The sequence below is a fragment of the Lepidochelys kempii genome, chromosome 1, assembly GCF_965140265.1.
Source record: "Lepidochelys kempii isolate rLepKem1 chromosome 1, rLepKem1.hap2, whole genome shotgun sequence".
Taxonomy (NCBI): Eukaryota; Metazoa; Chordata; order Testudines; family Cheloniidae; genus Lepidochelys; species Lepidochelys kempii.
The window spans coordinates 341,670,632-341,685,792 of record NC_133256.1 but is presented as its reverse complement, the minus strand read 5'-3'; the positions used below and the strand labels follow the sequence as shown (position 1 = coordinate 341,685,792).

The 15,161-nt window shown below is 41.9% G+C and overlaps 1 protein-coding gene across 1 annotated transcript in view; it reads right to left on the bottom strand.

The window, feature by feature from the left end:
- Positions 1 to 15,161, bottom strand: part of IL2RA (interleukin 2 receptor subunit alpha) — a 34,050-nt gene extending 18,889 nt beyond the window's left edge. Inside the window, exon 1 of the mRNA XM_073331977.1 lies at positions 14,910 to 15,161. Coding sequence (XP_073188078.1) covers positions 14,910 to 14,976 — 67 coding nt within the window. The 5' untranslated portion in view covers positions 14,977 to 15,161. The remainder of the gene's footprint in view (positions 1 to 14,909) is intronic.

Here is a 15,161-nt window from a genome sequence, read left to right as displayed (position 1 = left end):
AATGAAATTAAATAAACATATATTCTAAAGTTAAACTTGACCTCTGCATCAGTACTTGCATCCCTAATTGTATGGTGTAATGTTAAAAAAACAAGGATATTCCAGCACAAAGTCATTGTACCGGGTAATAGTTACAACCACCACTAAGCAAAACAATAAAAAACTAAGAGATTCACAGTTCTGTCCCCATGCACTGAACAGCAGCCAACCAACAACCGCTTATAGTGAGAAAGGTGCAAACCTAAAAATAATTAATCCAGAAAACAAGGACTGTTATGACAGCAGCAAATGACATCCAAATATAACTCTCAGTCACCTAGGATTAATTAAGAATGGGTCGTATTAATGCAAGTAGGGAGACAGGATCAGGCTTCGCTGTAGACCCAGTGTTAGATGAATGCAATTCCCAAATGAGGTGCTGGAATCATTTGCTCCGGGTCCCTGAATCTTGAGAAACTCAAAGATGGGATTCTGGACGTGGAGGGCTATCTTAGTAAGGGGTGCTGTGTTAGGAAGGGCAAGTGATTAATCCATTAGAGAGAACCTGCCAAGAAGAGGGGGTGATCTGTAGACGGAAGGTCTTCAGTCGATGTAGGAAAAGAAAGAAAAGACAAATGTGGTCAGTGGCTATTTATCTGTAATACTCATTGCAAGTTGCTATGATGAGACTTCCCTACTCACCACCTCCCCCATTTCCTGTGACAAGAAACAATAATGTAACCCCCTCAGAGGATTAGGGCTAAGAAAGGGCCTCAAACTCCAGACAGCCCTCCGTCTTTAATTCTTCTTGCCTTCTACCCCTGACTCCTAAGATGTCCTCTCTGAGTAGATAATCATGGCCTTGCTGACATTACTTCTAGCCATGGAAATCAGTGATTTCTAAACCCAGTGCTATGATGTAATTTTCCAGGTTCCTCTTCTTTACTTTCACTGTCACCTACTGTTGTCTCACTTTGTTCTTTTTTCTCCCCGCTCTGTACTCTCCTGCGTTAGTGAAAGCTGGGGGCGAGTGAGCACACAGGAGGAAAGGGAGGAAGAAGGCAAAGAGATCCATTGTGCACAAATGATCTGAACTGTTTTAATGTCTTCAGTCCACCTATATGTCTACATTGTTCAAGGATTTGCCTTGTATAAGCTAGCAGCAGATTGTGGCTTCTAGAGAAGCTGCTGTACCCGAAATAGTTAACCACATGCTTTACCACAGACTGTCAGGGTGATTAAAATTAAAGAGTTATCAGATGAGAGACATTTCGTGAACATGTACTCTCACTTTCCCTTAAAGCTAAAAGCACGGTTCCCTCGAGACTTCAAACACCTCTTTGAAGCAGCTGGTAGATCTGAATCTCACCAAACAGCATTCCAATCTACATCTCTTTAAGTTCTTAATAAAAACCCACAACATTTTACCTACTCATTGTAAAGGGCAACTGCTTGCTTATCTGGCAAGCTGGTGAGATGCCTGGGGTTCTGCTGAGCTGCTGTGCACCATACTGCACAAAAAATGACACTTGTAACTGATTGTGGACAACACCTCCACCCACTCTGCCGCTCAGACCCATAGTGTGGGTGTCACCTTCACCTTGGCCCTCTCTCTGGATCCTCACAGCGAGGCTGTGTCCAGATCTTTCCAAGTCTTCCTGTACAACATCTCTAAAAACCAAACTTTCTTCTCCATCCACACAGCTAAAACTCTCATCCAGACTCTCAGCATCTCACAGCATCCTTTTCTGTGGCCTTGCCATGCAATCTTGCCCCACCAATATCCATTCAGAATGCTGCTGCATGGATCATTTTCCTACTTCATCCCTTTGACCGTGTCACCCCTTTCTTTGCTTCCATTAACCATGTCGCCCTTCTCCATTGCATCAGACATAAACTACTTATCTTCGCTTTCATGGCCATGGGCAACAGGTATCATAGGCTGGGGGAGGCTGAGCCTCCCCAAACAGCCAGGTGTGGCCCCGCCCACACTCCGCCCCCAATCCCCCTCTTGCTTCCTGCTCTGCGGACGGCTCTTCCTCTGTGTCATGGCCCTAGCTGGGGCTGGTGCTGGAGCTGTGCTGCCTGCTCTCCTGGTGCACCAGGGGTGGGGAGGCTGGGGCCATGCTGCCCAGCACTCCGGGGCTTTGGGGACTGGGTCGGTGCTGCCTGGACTCCTGGCCCTCTGGGATTGGGGCCATGCTGCTACCCTCCTGGTGCTCCAGGGTTGGGGAGGCTGGGGCCATGCTGCCCGGCACTCCAGGGCTTGGGGGACTGGGTCCGCGCTGCCTGGCCTCCTGGCCCTCTGGGCTTGGGGCCGTGCTGCTCACCCTCCTGGCGCTCCGAGGCTGGGGGCACTCTGGGGCTGGGGGCGCTAGCCTGGGGCGGGAGCCAGATGGCAAAGTGGGGGGGGGATCTGGGCTCTGGCAGGGGGGCAGAAGGGATGGGGCTGGGGGGCTAGCTTCCCTGAGCCAGCGGTTCTCTCGCCGCCCATGTTCATGGCCTTTCGTGATTTATCCCCAAGCTACCTATCATCTCTGTAAGAACATAAGACAAGCCATACTAGGTCAGACCAAAGGTCCATTTAGCCCAGTATCTTGTCTTCTGACAGTGACCAATGCCACATGCTTCAGAAAGAATAAACGGAACAGAGCAGTTTTGAGTGATCCATCTCCTGTTGTCCACTGCTTGACCTAGCCTCCATGAATTTATCTAATTCTTTAAAAAACCCAATTATACCTTTGGCTTCCCAACATCCGATGGCAAAGAGTTCCACAGGCTGACTGTGCGTTGTGTGAAGAAGTACTTCCGTTGGTTGGTTTGACACCTGCTGCCTATTAATTTCATCAGGTGACCCCTAGTTCTTGTGTTATATGAAGGGGCGAATATAAACTTCTTTATTCACTTTCTCCGTATCACTCATGATTTTATAGACCTCTATCATGCCCTCCCCTTTGTCATCTTTGTTGCTGTTCTCTCTGTACCTTTTCCAGTTCTAATATATATTCTTTGCGATGGGGCTGCCAGAACTGCACACAGTATTCAAGATGTGGGCGTACCATGCATTTCTGGCATTATGATATTTTCTGTTTTATTATCTATCCCTTTCCTGATGGTTCCTAACTTTCCGTTAGCTTTTTTTGACTGCCACTGCATATTGAGTGGATGGTTTCAGAGAACTATCCATGATGAGTCCAAAACCTCTTTCTTGAGTGGAAAAAGCCAGTTTGGACCCCATCATTTTGTATGTACAATTGGGATTATGTTTTCCAATGTGCATTACTTTGCATTTATCAATACTGAACTTCATCTAACGTTTTGTTCCCCAATCACCCAGTTTTGTGAGATCGTTTTGTAAATTGCCACAGTCAGCTTCGGACTTAGTTAGCTTGAGTAATTTTGCATTGTCTGCAAATTTTGCCACTTCACTGTTCAGCTCCTATGTCAGATCATTTATGAATACATTGAACAACACTGCTCCCAGTAAACATCCCTACTGGACCCTACCATTTACCTCTCTCCACTGTTAAAACTAATTATTTATTCCTACCTTTTGTTTCCTATCTTTTAACATTAGAAGACTTTCCCTCTTATTTGCTGACTGCTTAGATTGCTTAAGAGCCTTTGGTGAAGAACCTTGTCAAAGGCTTTCTGAAAGTCTAAGTACACTATATCGACTGTATCACCCTTGTCCATATACTTGTTGACACCCTCAGAGAATACTAATATATTGGTGAGGCATGATTTTCTTTGACAAAAGATGTGTTACTCTTCCCCAACCTGTTCTGTTTATCCATGTATCTGATAATGCTGTTCTTTACTGTAGTTTCAATCAATTTGTCTGGTACCCTGTACTAAAGTTAGGCTTACCTGCCTGTAATGTCAGGATTACTTATGGAGCCTATTCTAAATATTGGTGTAACATTAGCTACCCTTCAGTCATCTAGTACAGAGGCTGATTTAAACAGTAGGTTACATACCACAGTTAGCAATTCTGCAATTTCATATTTGAGTTCCTTCAGAATTCTTGGGTGAATATTATCTGGTCCCTGTAATTTATTATTTTAATTTATCAATTTGTTCCAAAAATCTCCTCTATTGACACCTTAGTCTGGGACAGTTCCTCAGATTTGTGACCTAAAAAGAATGGCTCAGGTATGGAGAACTCCCTTACATCCTCAGCCATGAAGACCAATGCAAAGAATTCATTTAGTTTCTCCACAATGTTCTGGTCTTCCTACACTGCTCCTTTAACATCTTGATCATCCAGTGGCTCTACTGACTGTTTGACAGTTTCCTGTTTCTGATGTATTTAAAAATATTCTTGCTCTTAGTTTTTGTGTCTGAGGCTAGGTGCTCTTCAGACTCCTTCTTGGCCTGCCTTATACTTTTATACTTGACTTGCCAGAATTTATGCTTCTTCTTAGTTTCCTCACGAGAATTTGACTTCCAATTTTCACAGGATGCCTTTTTGCCTCTAACCACCTCTTTAACTTTTCTGCTTAGCCAGATTGGCATTTATTTTTGGTCCTCTTATTTTAATATTTTTAATTTGGGATATACATTTAGTTTGAGCCTCTGTTAAGGTGGTTTTAAAAAGTCTCCATGCAATCTGCACACATTTGCCCCTTGTGACTATTCTTTTTAATTTCCATTTAACTAGCTTCCTTACTTTTGTGTAATTCCCCTTTTTTAAGTTGAATGCTACCAATATGCAATAGAGGTGTTGATTCCTGCTTCTGCTCTGCCAATGATGCTAGTTTTTGTCACTCACTTGTTACATTTTAAACAAGCACCTTTGTGCTTTTTCCCATGCTGTCCATCACATTTAGGGGGAGAGCTACATAAACATCTGCAAAGCCATTTCATTGTCTTCTTTCAAATCCCTCCTTTGAAACTCTCCTTTGTATCCATCTGCCTGTCTGTCTGTTTATAGCTACCTGTTGTCTTATTTTCTTATAGTTAGATTACACGCTCTTGGGGCAAGGACTGTCTTTTTTTGTTCTGTGTTTGCACAGCCTCTAGTGCAATGCGGTCCATAATCGGGGCTCCTAGGGGCTAGGGTAGTACAAATAAATAATAATAATAATAATGATTGTCCACTCAATATTGCTCATCTTCCAATGGAACTGTGATTTGAATATTGGGCCTACAGGGCGCCCATTGGTTTGGCATGTGGGTGCATTACCGATTAAAACTAACTGCAATTTATAATTCTAATCAGACAAGTGAGGATCAGAATTCCATTGTGTGTCCCCCTTGGTAATCCTCCAGAGCCTATTTTGAGTAAAGGAAGTAAAATTCTCAGGGTTTCTCTGTTTTCTCTTTTATTCCTATGCCATGTGTGCTACATATGCCTTAGTTTTTAATGTTGACATTTCTTAGCTGGTTAGGACTTAATGTGAATAGTTCTGATTTGGTATTTTGTGAAAGTATACATATTTAATAACATGACAACATTTACTAAACATACTGAGTACAATATGGTTATTAATGCATTTTTCATTGTTCTTCTACAGTCTTTCTAACCTGCTATTCAAAACGCAAGACGGGTGAGGTAATATCTTTTATTGAACCAACTTCTGTAGGTGACAGAGAGAAGCTTGTCAGCCATACAGAGATCTTTTTAGCTCTCTGTGGCTCAAAAGCGTGTTTTTCTTACCAAAAGAAGTTGGCCAATAAAAAATATTACCTCACCTACCTTGTCTCTCTAATATCCAACACGACTACAACTATACTACATATAACATTCTATTCAGTCCATCAGCAGTTCTATTAGGACAGCATCTAGAATGGTTGGAATTTTTCTTGAGAAGAAATGCCTCAGGAAAGGCTCTTACTCTGGTCAGAACTAGGGAAATGGAACTATACCCAAAATGTTAAAAGAAGAAAAGTTATCTATACTTTGTCAAACCTCAAGTATTTTAATTCTAGGTTTGTGAGACTGTTCAGGTCATTTCTGGTTCACAATTTTAAGGACAGAAAGAACCATTAGATCATCTAGTATGACTTTCTGTATACCACAAGCCATAGAATTTAATCTCATTACTCCTGTATTGAGCCCATTGACTTGTATTTGACTAAAGCTTTTCTAGTTAATAATTAATCAACTCACTAATAATGCTCAAGCATCAAGTCTAAGGCATCACATGGAGTCACATAGCATGTTACTTCGAAGGTTATCAAGCATCTATGTACATTTTGGGGCATTTATACTGGAAATTATGGTTTCACAATATACAAAAGTTATGTTACAGCCCTTTGAAAAAAGTCACTGTTTCCTGACACACCACTACTGCCCTGTAAAGCTGTTATGTTATGGCTGGGGTTTCCTTGTTTGCTTTTGACAGCATTGTTCATATGTTCAGAACATACCTATACACAACGAATGCTGAAGGAAGGACTTTTGCTGTTGTTTAGAAGGATCTTTTAACTTTTTGGGTTGAGCAAGTTGGTCCACTGGACCTGACATACTCTCAAATTAGTAAGGAGCTCTTTGAAAAACTACTTGTTTCCTACACTATCTTTTGGCTAATGCTTACATATAAGGAATAGTAGAGGTGATTACCTCTTAATGATAATAATCTCTCCTTTTCTTAGGGCCTTTAATCCAAATGAATCCCAAAGTGGTTTACCAATGTTACTGATTTGTACAAATTACACATACATTTCTCCTATTACATAGTCATCTACCTAATCTATTTCTTTTCTCATTTCCTTGGGTGAACTGTACCAAAAGTTGAGCAGTGTAAAGCGACACTAACAACAAACTGGGACAGGAAGTGAAGATTAACTCAAGTTGGATTTAGAAGGGAAATTTAGGTATCCCGAATGTATTTAGCTATATTCAGATTTGGTTAGGACATTGAAGCTAACTCCTCTGCTCTAGCATAAGTGCTATGGGATTTTTAATGGTCATAACCACCATTTTATAGCTTATTCAAGAGATGTTAATGCCAGGAGCTCATTGTCTGCTACCAGCATGACGCTGTCTAAGAGGAAAGAATGACGTCTCAGTACCAACATCACTTCCTTTAGCATTTGGTTCCTTCCCAGAAGTTTCCCATCTAGGTATACTATTGAGTTGTCCCAAAATGTTTTAGTTGTTGAAATCTGATAAGATCATGGCTTTAGAATGTTTGCCAATTGCATGGCTACTTCATACCAATATTTGAGTTAGAGGACTGGTTTGATATAGGAATCCAGACAGAAAGTCAACTATTTTTGACCAAAATAGGTGAGAGGGGAAATCTGACAGGTATTTATAGTACTAGGTAGACACAACATAGCGAGTCAGATGCTGTGGTAATCTTAACTCAGAATTTGTTTTTTTTTTCTTCCGTGGATTTGTGACACTAGCTTTGACATGGTTTGATGCAGAATATAAAACTGTAATATACAGAATAGGACATTTTTTCCCTGAGTACACGGGTGGGGAACAGTAGCAGGCTGGCAGCTCTGAAGACTTACGCAGAAATTGTTGGAGAAAACAATACAGCAGACAGAGACACTCAGATAGTTCAGAAGTAAAGAAAACCTTTCCAAAGAGATAGCAAAAACTCACCCCTGTATCAAAATCCAGAGAGTCCCATAAGAAGCTATCTGAGGTGCTCATTTGATGCTGTTTCTGAAACTATATCATCTCTAGATGGTATCCAACAATTGAAATTGACCTGTGAAGAGGGAGAACTGATACCCATCTGCTGGACTGAAATGGTAACTACTGAGCTTTGAAAACTTTTCCCAACTATTTTTGATCTAAAAGTAAAAAATGGGTGTCTGTTCTGTCTTTGTAACTTTCCCCCCCTGAAGTTGTTTTGTTTTATTAATGTCACTTGTTATTTATACAGGTAAACAGAGATGGATCTGAGCTGTGAAGTTTGGGTCCAGTACTGAAGTTCTCTGAAGTTTGGGAGTGTTTGTATCTGAGGTGTTGGACCATGTGTGTTGTAATATATGTAGTACTTAACCAAATCTCATGAGAAGACAAGCTCCTTTCCTCAAGGAATTTACAATCTAACAAACACAAATAAAATAAAAATGAGAAAATCAGGCATAGGCATGGCGAACAGCACCAGAAAGGAGATCAGCACTGAAAGGCTAGGAGAAACCTACAGCTCCTTGCAGGATAGAAGAGACAGGTCTCAATTGTAATGACTATACAGGTGCGTCTTTATTCAGTTTCCTGGCCCTAGATAGGTCTGGCAGTTCACTCTGGCTCTCTAGCTCATGGACTAACTAAACATGACAAGCCTGATTCACCATTGCCTTATACCTTGTGTCATCATTTAAGTGGTACAAAGTGAGGGCCCTTTGGGTGCGAAATGCCACCACCAGCATACATGAGTGAAGGCATGTGGCTTGGTAGTATTTTACATGCACTTTACAGAGCTATACGTGACTCCAGAAAATCTGGCTCCGTTTGTGCTGCTTAGTATCACTACATATAGTGCCCCTAACTCCTGTCCTGTGCTAAGCAGCCATGCCAGGGACCGCTGACCAAAGGGCACATTTTTTAAAAGGTGTGTTAAGGAAGAAAAGGAGAGTACTCAATATACGGTCAAGAGGGAAATTGTTCCAAGCACCGAGAGCTGTGTGGAAAAGGCACAAAGCAAAAGACGGGAGAATTTATTTTCTATTCTGTCCTTTTTTGTTTCTTATACCCCTCTGATCATTGTGGTAAAACCAAAGAGCTTGTCCTTCTCCAGGGTAACTGTTGAGTACATTGCAGCAGCAGCATACTCATTTGGTATTGAATAGATCGTGTGAGCAGCACATTTATTGGGGCATTAGCATTTTCAGTTTTGAATAGACTTGACCACATATTTACTCAGATGTGGCCTTTGTAACATTGGCCTCATCTGTGTTCATGCCCACAGGTAAAGGTCACTCTGCTAAGTAGGAGATCTGGCTATGAAAAGTATGTGCATGCACATAGATTCAAACCCTATTCTTTGGCATTAACCTCCTCAATTTGGGGGTTTGGTTGGGTTTTGGCGGGGGTAGGGTGGTAATAGAACATCACCTGTGAGACGAATTGCTCTGGGTGACAAACATATGGCCAGAATATAGGGGTGGTTGGGGAATACATACTCCAACCTTGGATAATACTGAAAAAACCTATGAGTCACACTAGTTTGGTTTGAAATGGTAGGGAAAAAAGTCTAAGAACAGTGCCTTACTGAGTGATGTCCACCTCACAACAATAATCAGAGCCATTCGGTTTTTCACTGTCAGTCTCAGCAAGGAGATCAAGGATTGAATAGGCATTATCCATTATGTATTTATACCTTGTAATGCCCCTGCCATTTTACAAAATAGAGAGTAAAGCATCTTCCCTGACCTAGAGGGCTGAAGCTTTAAAAATGAGAAGATAAAGGAAAGCCATCAGTGCAGATAAGGAGATGAGGAGATCATTGGTGAAGAGAATAAGGTGGGACGGAGTGGGTTGTGAGGAAGGATTTGAACCAGGTGAGAGGAAATCTGGCAAACAGGAACGGGAAATTGTCCTAAAGTTCACAGCCAGGCCTGGGAGATCGAGGCAAAGGGCAGCAAGAGACAGAAAGCCAGTGTAGGAATTCAAGGAGCGGGGGCTATCAGTGCAGTGGAATAGGTTTTAGCAGAGTTTTGGACTGACTGGAGGGGAGAAACAAGGACACTAGAGAGGAGGTTACAGTTATCAAGGCGAGTGTGTCCAAAGTCATGGGCATGTGTTTTTAACAATGGAACTTTAGTGACAGACTGGATATGGAGTTAGAAGGAAAGAGATGAGTCAGAGATGATACCATAATGGTGAGCTTGGGAGATGGGAAAGCTGACGAAGTTACCGGTGGTGTCATGATAAGGGAAGTGGTAGAAGAGGATTACACTGGATAATAAGAAACTGGAGTACACTCAGGCCTTAATGGGGCAAGAGGAAATTTCTTCATCAAAGTGGAGATACTTTAGAGAGTCCCTGTCTGTAGCAACTTCTACCTTTCCTAGACCATCAGATCAGGGGGCTGGCAGTCTTTTAGTACAGAGCAAGGTATATTTTTATATTGGGCATTTACTGGATAAGGGCCGCTGCAACTGGGAGTCCAAGGGGTTGCTATAAAGTAGCTTTCTCTCAGGTCAGCCTACTGAGAACTTTGTGTATGTGCTTGATCATTTAACATTTTATGTAACATCCAGATACCATGGTGATGCGAATTGTGTACAAATACAATTACAGATACATACTTTGTGTATACATTTCTGAGAACTGGTACTCTACATTTTAAATTAAATTCTCACTTTTTTATTTTAGTCCTTACTGGGTATGAGCCACACATTGATACAGTATATTAAAATTCAAAGGAATCTTGACAAATGGGACCACTGGGCTATAGACAACAAAATGAAAGTCAACAGAGACAAATGTAAGGTGCTACATTTAGTGAAGAGAAACCGAATATACAAATATAGAATGAGGGATAACTGACTCAGCAGCAGTACTGCTGAGAAGGCTCTGGGAGTTGTGGTGGATCACAGCCTCAACATGAGTCAACAGTGTGATGCTGTGGCAAAAAAAGTAAATGCAATTTTGGGTTGCATTAACAGAGGCATAGCATGCAAGTCACAGGAGGTGACAGTATCGCTTTACTCAGCGCTGGTGAGGCCTCAGCTGGAGAACTGCGTCCAGTTTTGGTCCCCGTTATATAGAAAGGATGTAGAGAAACTGGAAAGAGTCCAGCGGAGGGCAACAAAAAGAATTAGGGGACTGGAACACATGACTTATGAGGAGAGGCTGAGGGAACTGGGATTATTTAGTCTGCAGAAGAGAAGAATGAGGGGGGATTTGATAGCTGCTTTCAACTACCTGAAAGGTGGTTTCAAAGAGGATGGCTCTAGACTGTTCTCAATGGTACCAGATGATAGAACAAGGAGTAATGGTCTCAAGTTGCAGTGGGGGAGATTTAGGTTGGATATTAGGAAAAACTTTTTCACTAGGAGGGTGGTGAAACACTGGAATGCGTTACCTGGGTGGTGGAATCTCCTTCCTTAGAAGTTTTTAAGGTCAGGCTTGACAAAGCCCTGGCTGGGATGATTTAATTGGGGATCGGTCCTGCTTTGAGCAGGGGGTTGGACTAGATGACCTCCTGAGGTCCCTTCCAACCCTGATATTCTATGATTCTATTCTATGATTCTATGAAAGGGTCCAGAGGCGAGCAACAAAGATGATCAAAGGGATGGAATGCAAGCCATACAAGCAAAGGCTGGAGGAACTGGGTATGTTTAGTTTGGAAAAAGGGAGATTAAGGAGGGACATGATCACAGTCTTCAAATACTTGAAAGGCTGCCATAAAAAAGATGGAGAAAAATTGTTCTCTCTTGCCATAGTGGTCAGGACAGGAGGCAACAGGTCCAAACTCCAGCAAAGCAGATTTAGATTAAATCTCAGGAGAAACTTCCTAATGGTAAGAACAGTAGGACAATGGAACAAACTGCCTAGGGAAGTCATGGAATCTTCTTCATTGGAGGTTTTCAAAAAGAAGCTGTACATCCATCTGTCTTGGATGGCTTAGACATAACAAATCCTGCATTTGGCAGGGGGTCAGACTAGATGACTGTTGCGATCCCTCCTAACCCTATGGTTGTATGATTCTATGATTCTTTATTAATTTAAGATGATTAGTTGTATTGCAAGCTCTTTGGGGCAGGAACTATCTTATTTGTCCTGTGTTTGTACAGAACCTAGCACAATGGAGTCCTGGTGTGTGTCTGGGGCATCTTAAGTGCTATCACAACACAAACAATAAATAATAAGAAGGTAAGAGACAGTATGCCCAATGAACCAGAAGACAGGAGACATGGGTGTAACTTAAATAAGTCAACGATCTCTCTCTGCCTCAGACTCTTCATCTATAAAATGAGGGAAATGATGCTTGCCCACATTTTGGAAAGCTCTTTGAGAGCCACAGATGAAAAGTGCTAGCTGAGAACTAAGTATTTTTATTTTCATTCCCCTTCCAGAAATTTTCATTTTTGACGGTGTATTTGCCCAGAAACCCTGTGCTATATGAACTGTGCAACAGAATTTATTTCATTACATTGATCTGCAATACTGAGAGAGCTGGAAAATCGAAGGATAAATGCGGTGCCACGGGCCAGGTAGGCGCAGTGATTACAAAGAGACATTGTCAAGTCTGGCCCATAATTTGGCCTACCCTCTTTTTAGTTCTATGCATTTGCAAGAGTCCTTACTGTCCTTGACATGTTCCCCATCAGAAAGAAAACAACACACTAACACCTACAGTACTCCGAGACAACCCTACAATAAATAAACTGGAGGGGAAAAGATTTTGGTAAAGAATCATAGAATCATAGAATATCAGGGTTGGAAGGGACCTCAGGAGGTCATCTAATCCAACCCCCTGCTCAAAGCAGGACCAATCCCCAATTAAATCATCCCAGCCAGGGCTTTGTCAAGCCTGACCTTAAAAACTTCTAAGGAAGGAGATTCTACCACCTCCCTAGGTAACGCATTCCAGTGTTTCACCACTCTCCTAGTGAAAAAGTTTTTCCTAATATCCAACCTAAACCTCCCCCACTGCAACTTGAGACCATTACTCCTTGTTCTGTCATCTGCTACCACTGAGAATAGTCTAGAACCATCCTCTCTGGAACCACCTCTCAGGTAGTTGAAAGCAGCTATCAAATCCCCCCTCATTCTTCTCTTCTGCAGACTAAACAATCCCAGTTCCCTCAGCCTCTCCTCATAAGTCATGTGTTCCACACCCCTAATCATTTTTGTTGCCCTTCGCTGGACTCTCTCCAATTTATCCACATCCTTCTTGTAGTGTGGGGCCCATAACTGGACACAGTACTCCAGATGAGGCCTCACCAATGTCGAATAGAGGGGGACGATCACGTCCCTCGATCTGCTAGCTATGCCCCTACTTATACATCCCAAAATGACATTGGCCTTCTTGGCAACAAGGGCACACTGCTGACTCATATCCAGCTTCTCGTCCACTGTCACTGCTAGGTCCTCTTCCGCAGAACTGCTGCCTAGCCATTCGGTCCCTAGTCTGTAGCGGTGCATTGGGTTCTTCCGTCCTAAGTGCAGGACCCTGCACTTATCCTTATTGAACCTCATCAGATTTCTTTTGGCCCAATCCTCCAATTTGTCTAGGTCCCTCTGTATCCTATCCCTGCCCTCCAGCGTATCTACCACTCCTCCTAGTTTAGTATCATCCGCAAATTTGCTGAGAGTGCAATCCACACCATCCTCCAGATCATTTATGAAGATATTGAACAAAACCGGCCCCAGGACCGACCTCTGGGGCACTCCACTTGACACCGGCTGCCAACTAGACATGGAGCCATTGATCACTACCCGTTGAGCCCGACAATCTAGCCAACTTTCTACCCACCTTATAGTGAATTCATCCAGCCCATACTTCTTGAAATTGCTGACAAGAATACTCTGGGAGACCGTGTCAAAAGCTAGAGTTACGTTTCAGTTTCAAAGGGCATTATTATCAAGAGAATAACAAAATGAAGTTAAAAATTATGAAAGTATCGGGACAGGCATTCAAAGTAAGTACAGGAAGCGAAGGGAAGAGGGGGGTGTAATGCAGGAGAGATAACTATATGGAAATATCTTAAGTTAATTTTCTATATTTATAAATTCATCACAGAATTCAATTGCAGACTTCAGTATGAAATGCAAGTGTTACACACCCCTCAGTTTTTCCGTGATTCTAAGAAAGGCGTCTGATAAATTCAGATCTCAGACTGTACTCTCCCAGTGGGTACTCTCCCAAGGCACAGTAATACAAAGAACATGATACACAGGACTTGACTCATCCCAGAACTGATTCCATTTACGTATCTCCTGCTGAACATTTCACAGTGAGACTGTCACATGCATCATTTAAAATCATGTAAGGGAAGCTGGCATTTCATTTGACCATTAAAATGTCTCCATTTAATAAAAAGATGCAGATGTTTCAATGCATTATTCTCTGAAGATAAAATTGCCTGGAGATTAAACATTTTGTTTATGAGTAGACTGGGGCAACAGCCAGTTCAAGTTGTTCCGTTATATACAATACAATCTCCTCGCAAAATTACAATTGCTTTTCTAGTACAATTTCAGTATCCAGTGCTGGAAGTGAGCAATTAGCAATACAATCTTCAGTTCGTCTGAGTTTCCATGAAAGAATTTCTTTCTGAATTTCTTACCCATCTCTTACCTCTGAAGCTGGAAATCCTTGAGATGTTTAGAATAGAAATATCACAGGTACTGACTTTATAGACATCTTTGCATTCAAACATACTAATTCAGACTCAAACACTGGCACCAATTACTTACGTATTACATAATTTCTTAGTGTACATGAATACCCCAACAGGTAATACTAATATAAACCTGTAGTGTGAGGTGAATGGTTAATCTAATTTCTTCTAGAATGAATAGGAAGCATTTATTAAAGGGGTGAAAAAGCATAATTGGTATTAATCACATCTGTAGCAAACCTTGATTATGTATCTGCTACTGGCAAGTACACCAAAGTCACTTGCAAGTTATCTGAGGAGGCTATTGACATTTCAATTTCTATTTTTATATTTCCTAAAGTTTCATGCAAAATGGAAAAAAAAAATTCAAAGAGCTATTTGCACTAGAAGAGTGCTTAGGATTCCTTTGATCTGCCCACTGTTCCAGTGATGGGTTAGAAGAGTCATATGTTACTCAGACAAAACATGAATGTTCCCACTCTGGATTGTCTCCAGTTGATGGTTTGTGGGCACATTTCTCTTGCTTCCTTAGAATACTAAGCTCCTTTAATCTACTAACCTCTTGCCTTACCTTAAAGCAGTCAGCGTGTCAATAACCTACGCCAGAGCAACCAAGCAATAGTAAACCTGGTTTTACTTTCCAGAAAGCAGCAGTGATCTCTTACCATTTCCATGTCCAGTTGCCTCTCCGGATCTGAGCATGGCCCACAACAAAAGAAAAATGAGCTCCATGTAACCTGCTCACGTATTTTCGACACAACACTGACGAGGAGGAGGATTGTCAAAGGTTAAGGAGCTTTCACTCGGTGAATCAATGATCTGTCGATTGCACCATGACAGAGAAAGGGATAGCCATTTTGAGGGCACAGCTAGGACATTTCTCTCTGGTCAGCATATCATCCTTTTGCTGTCTAGAT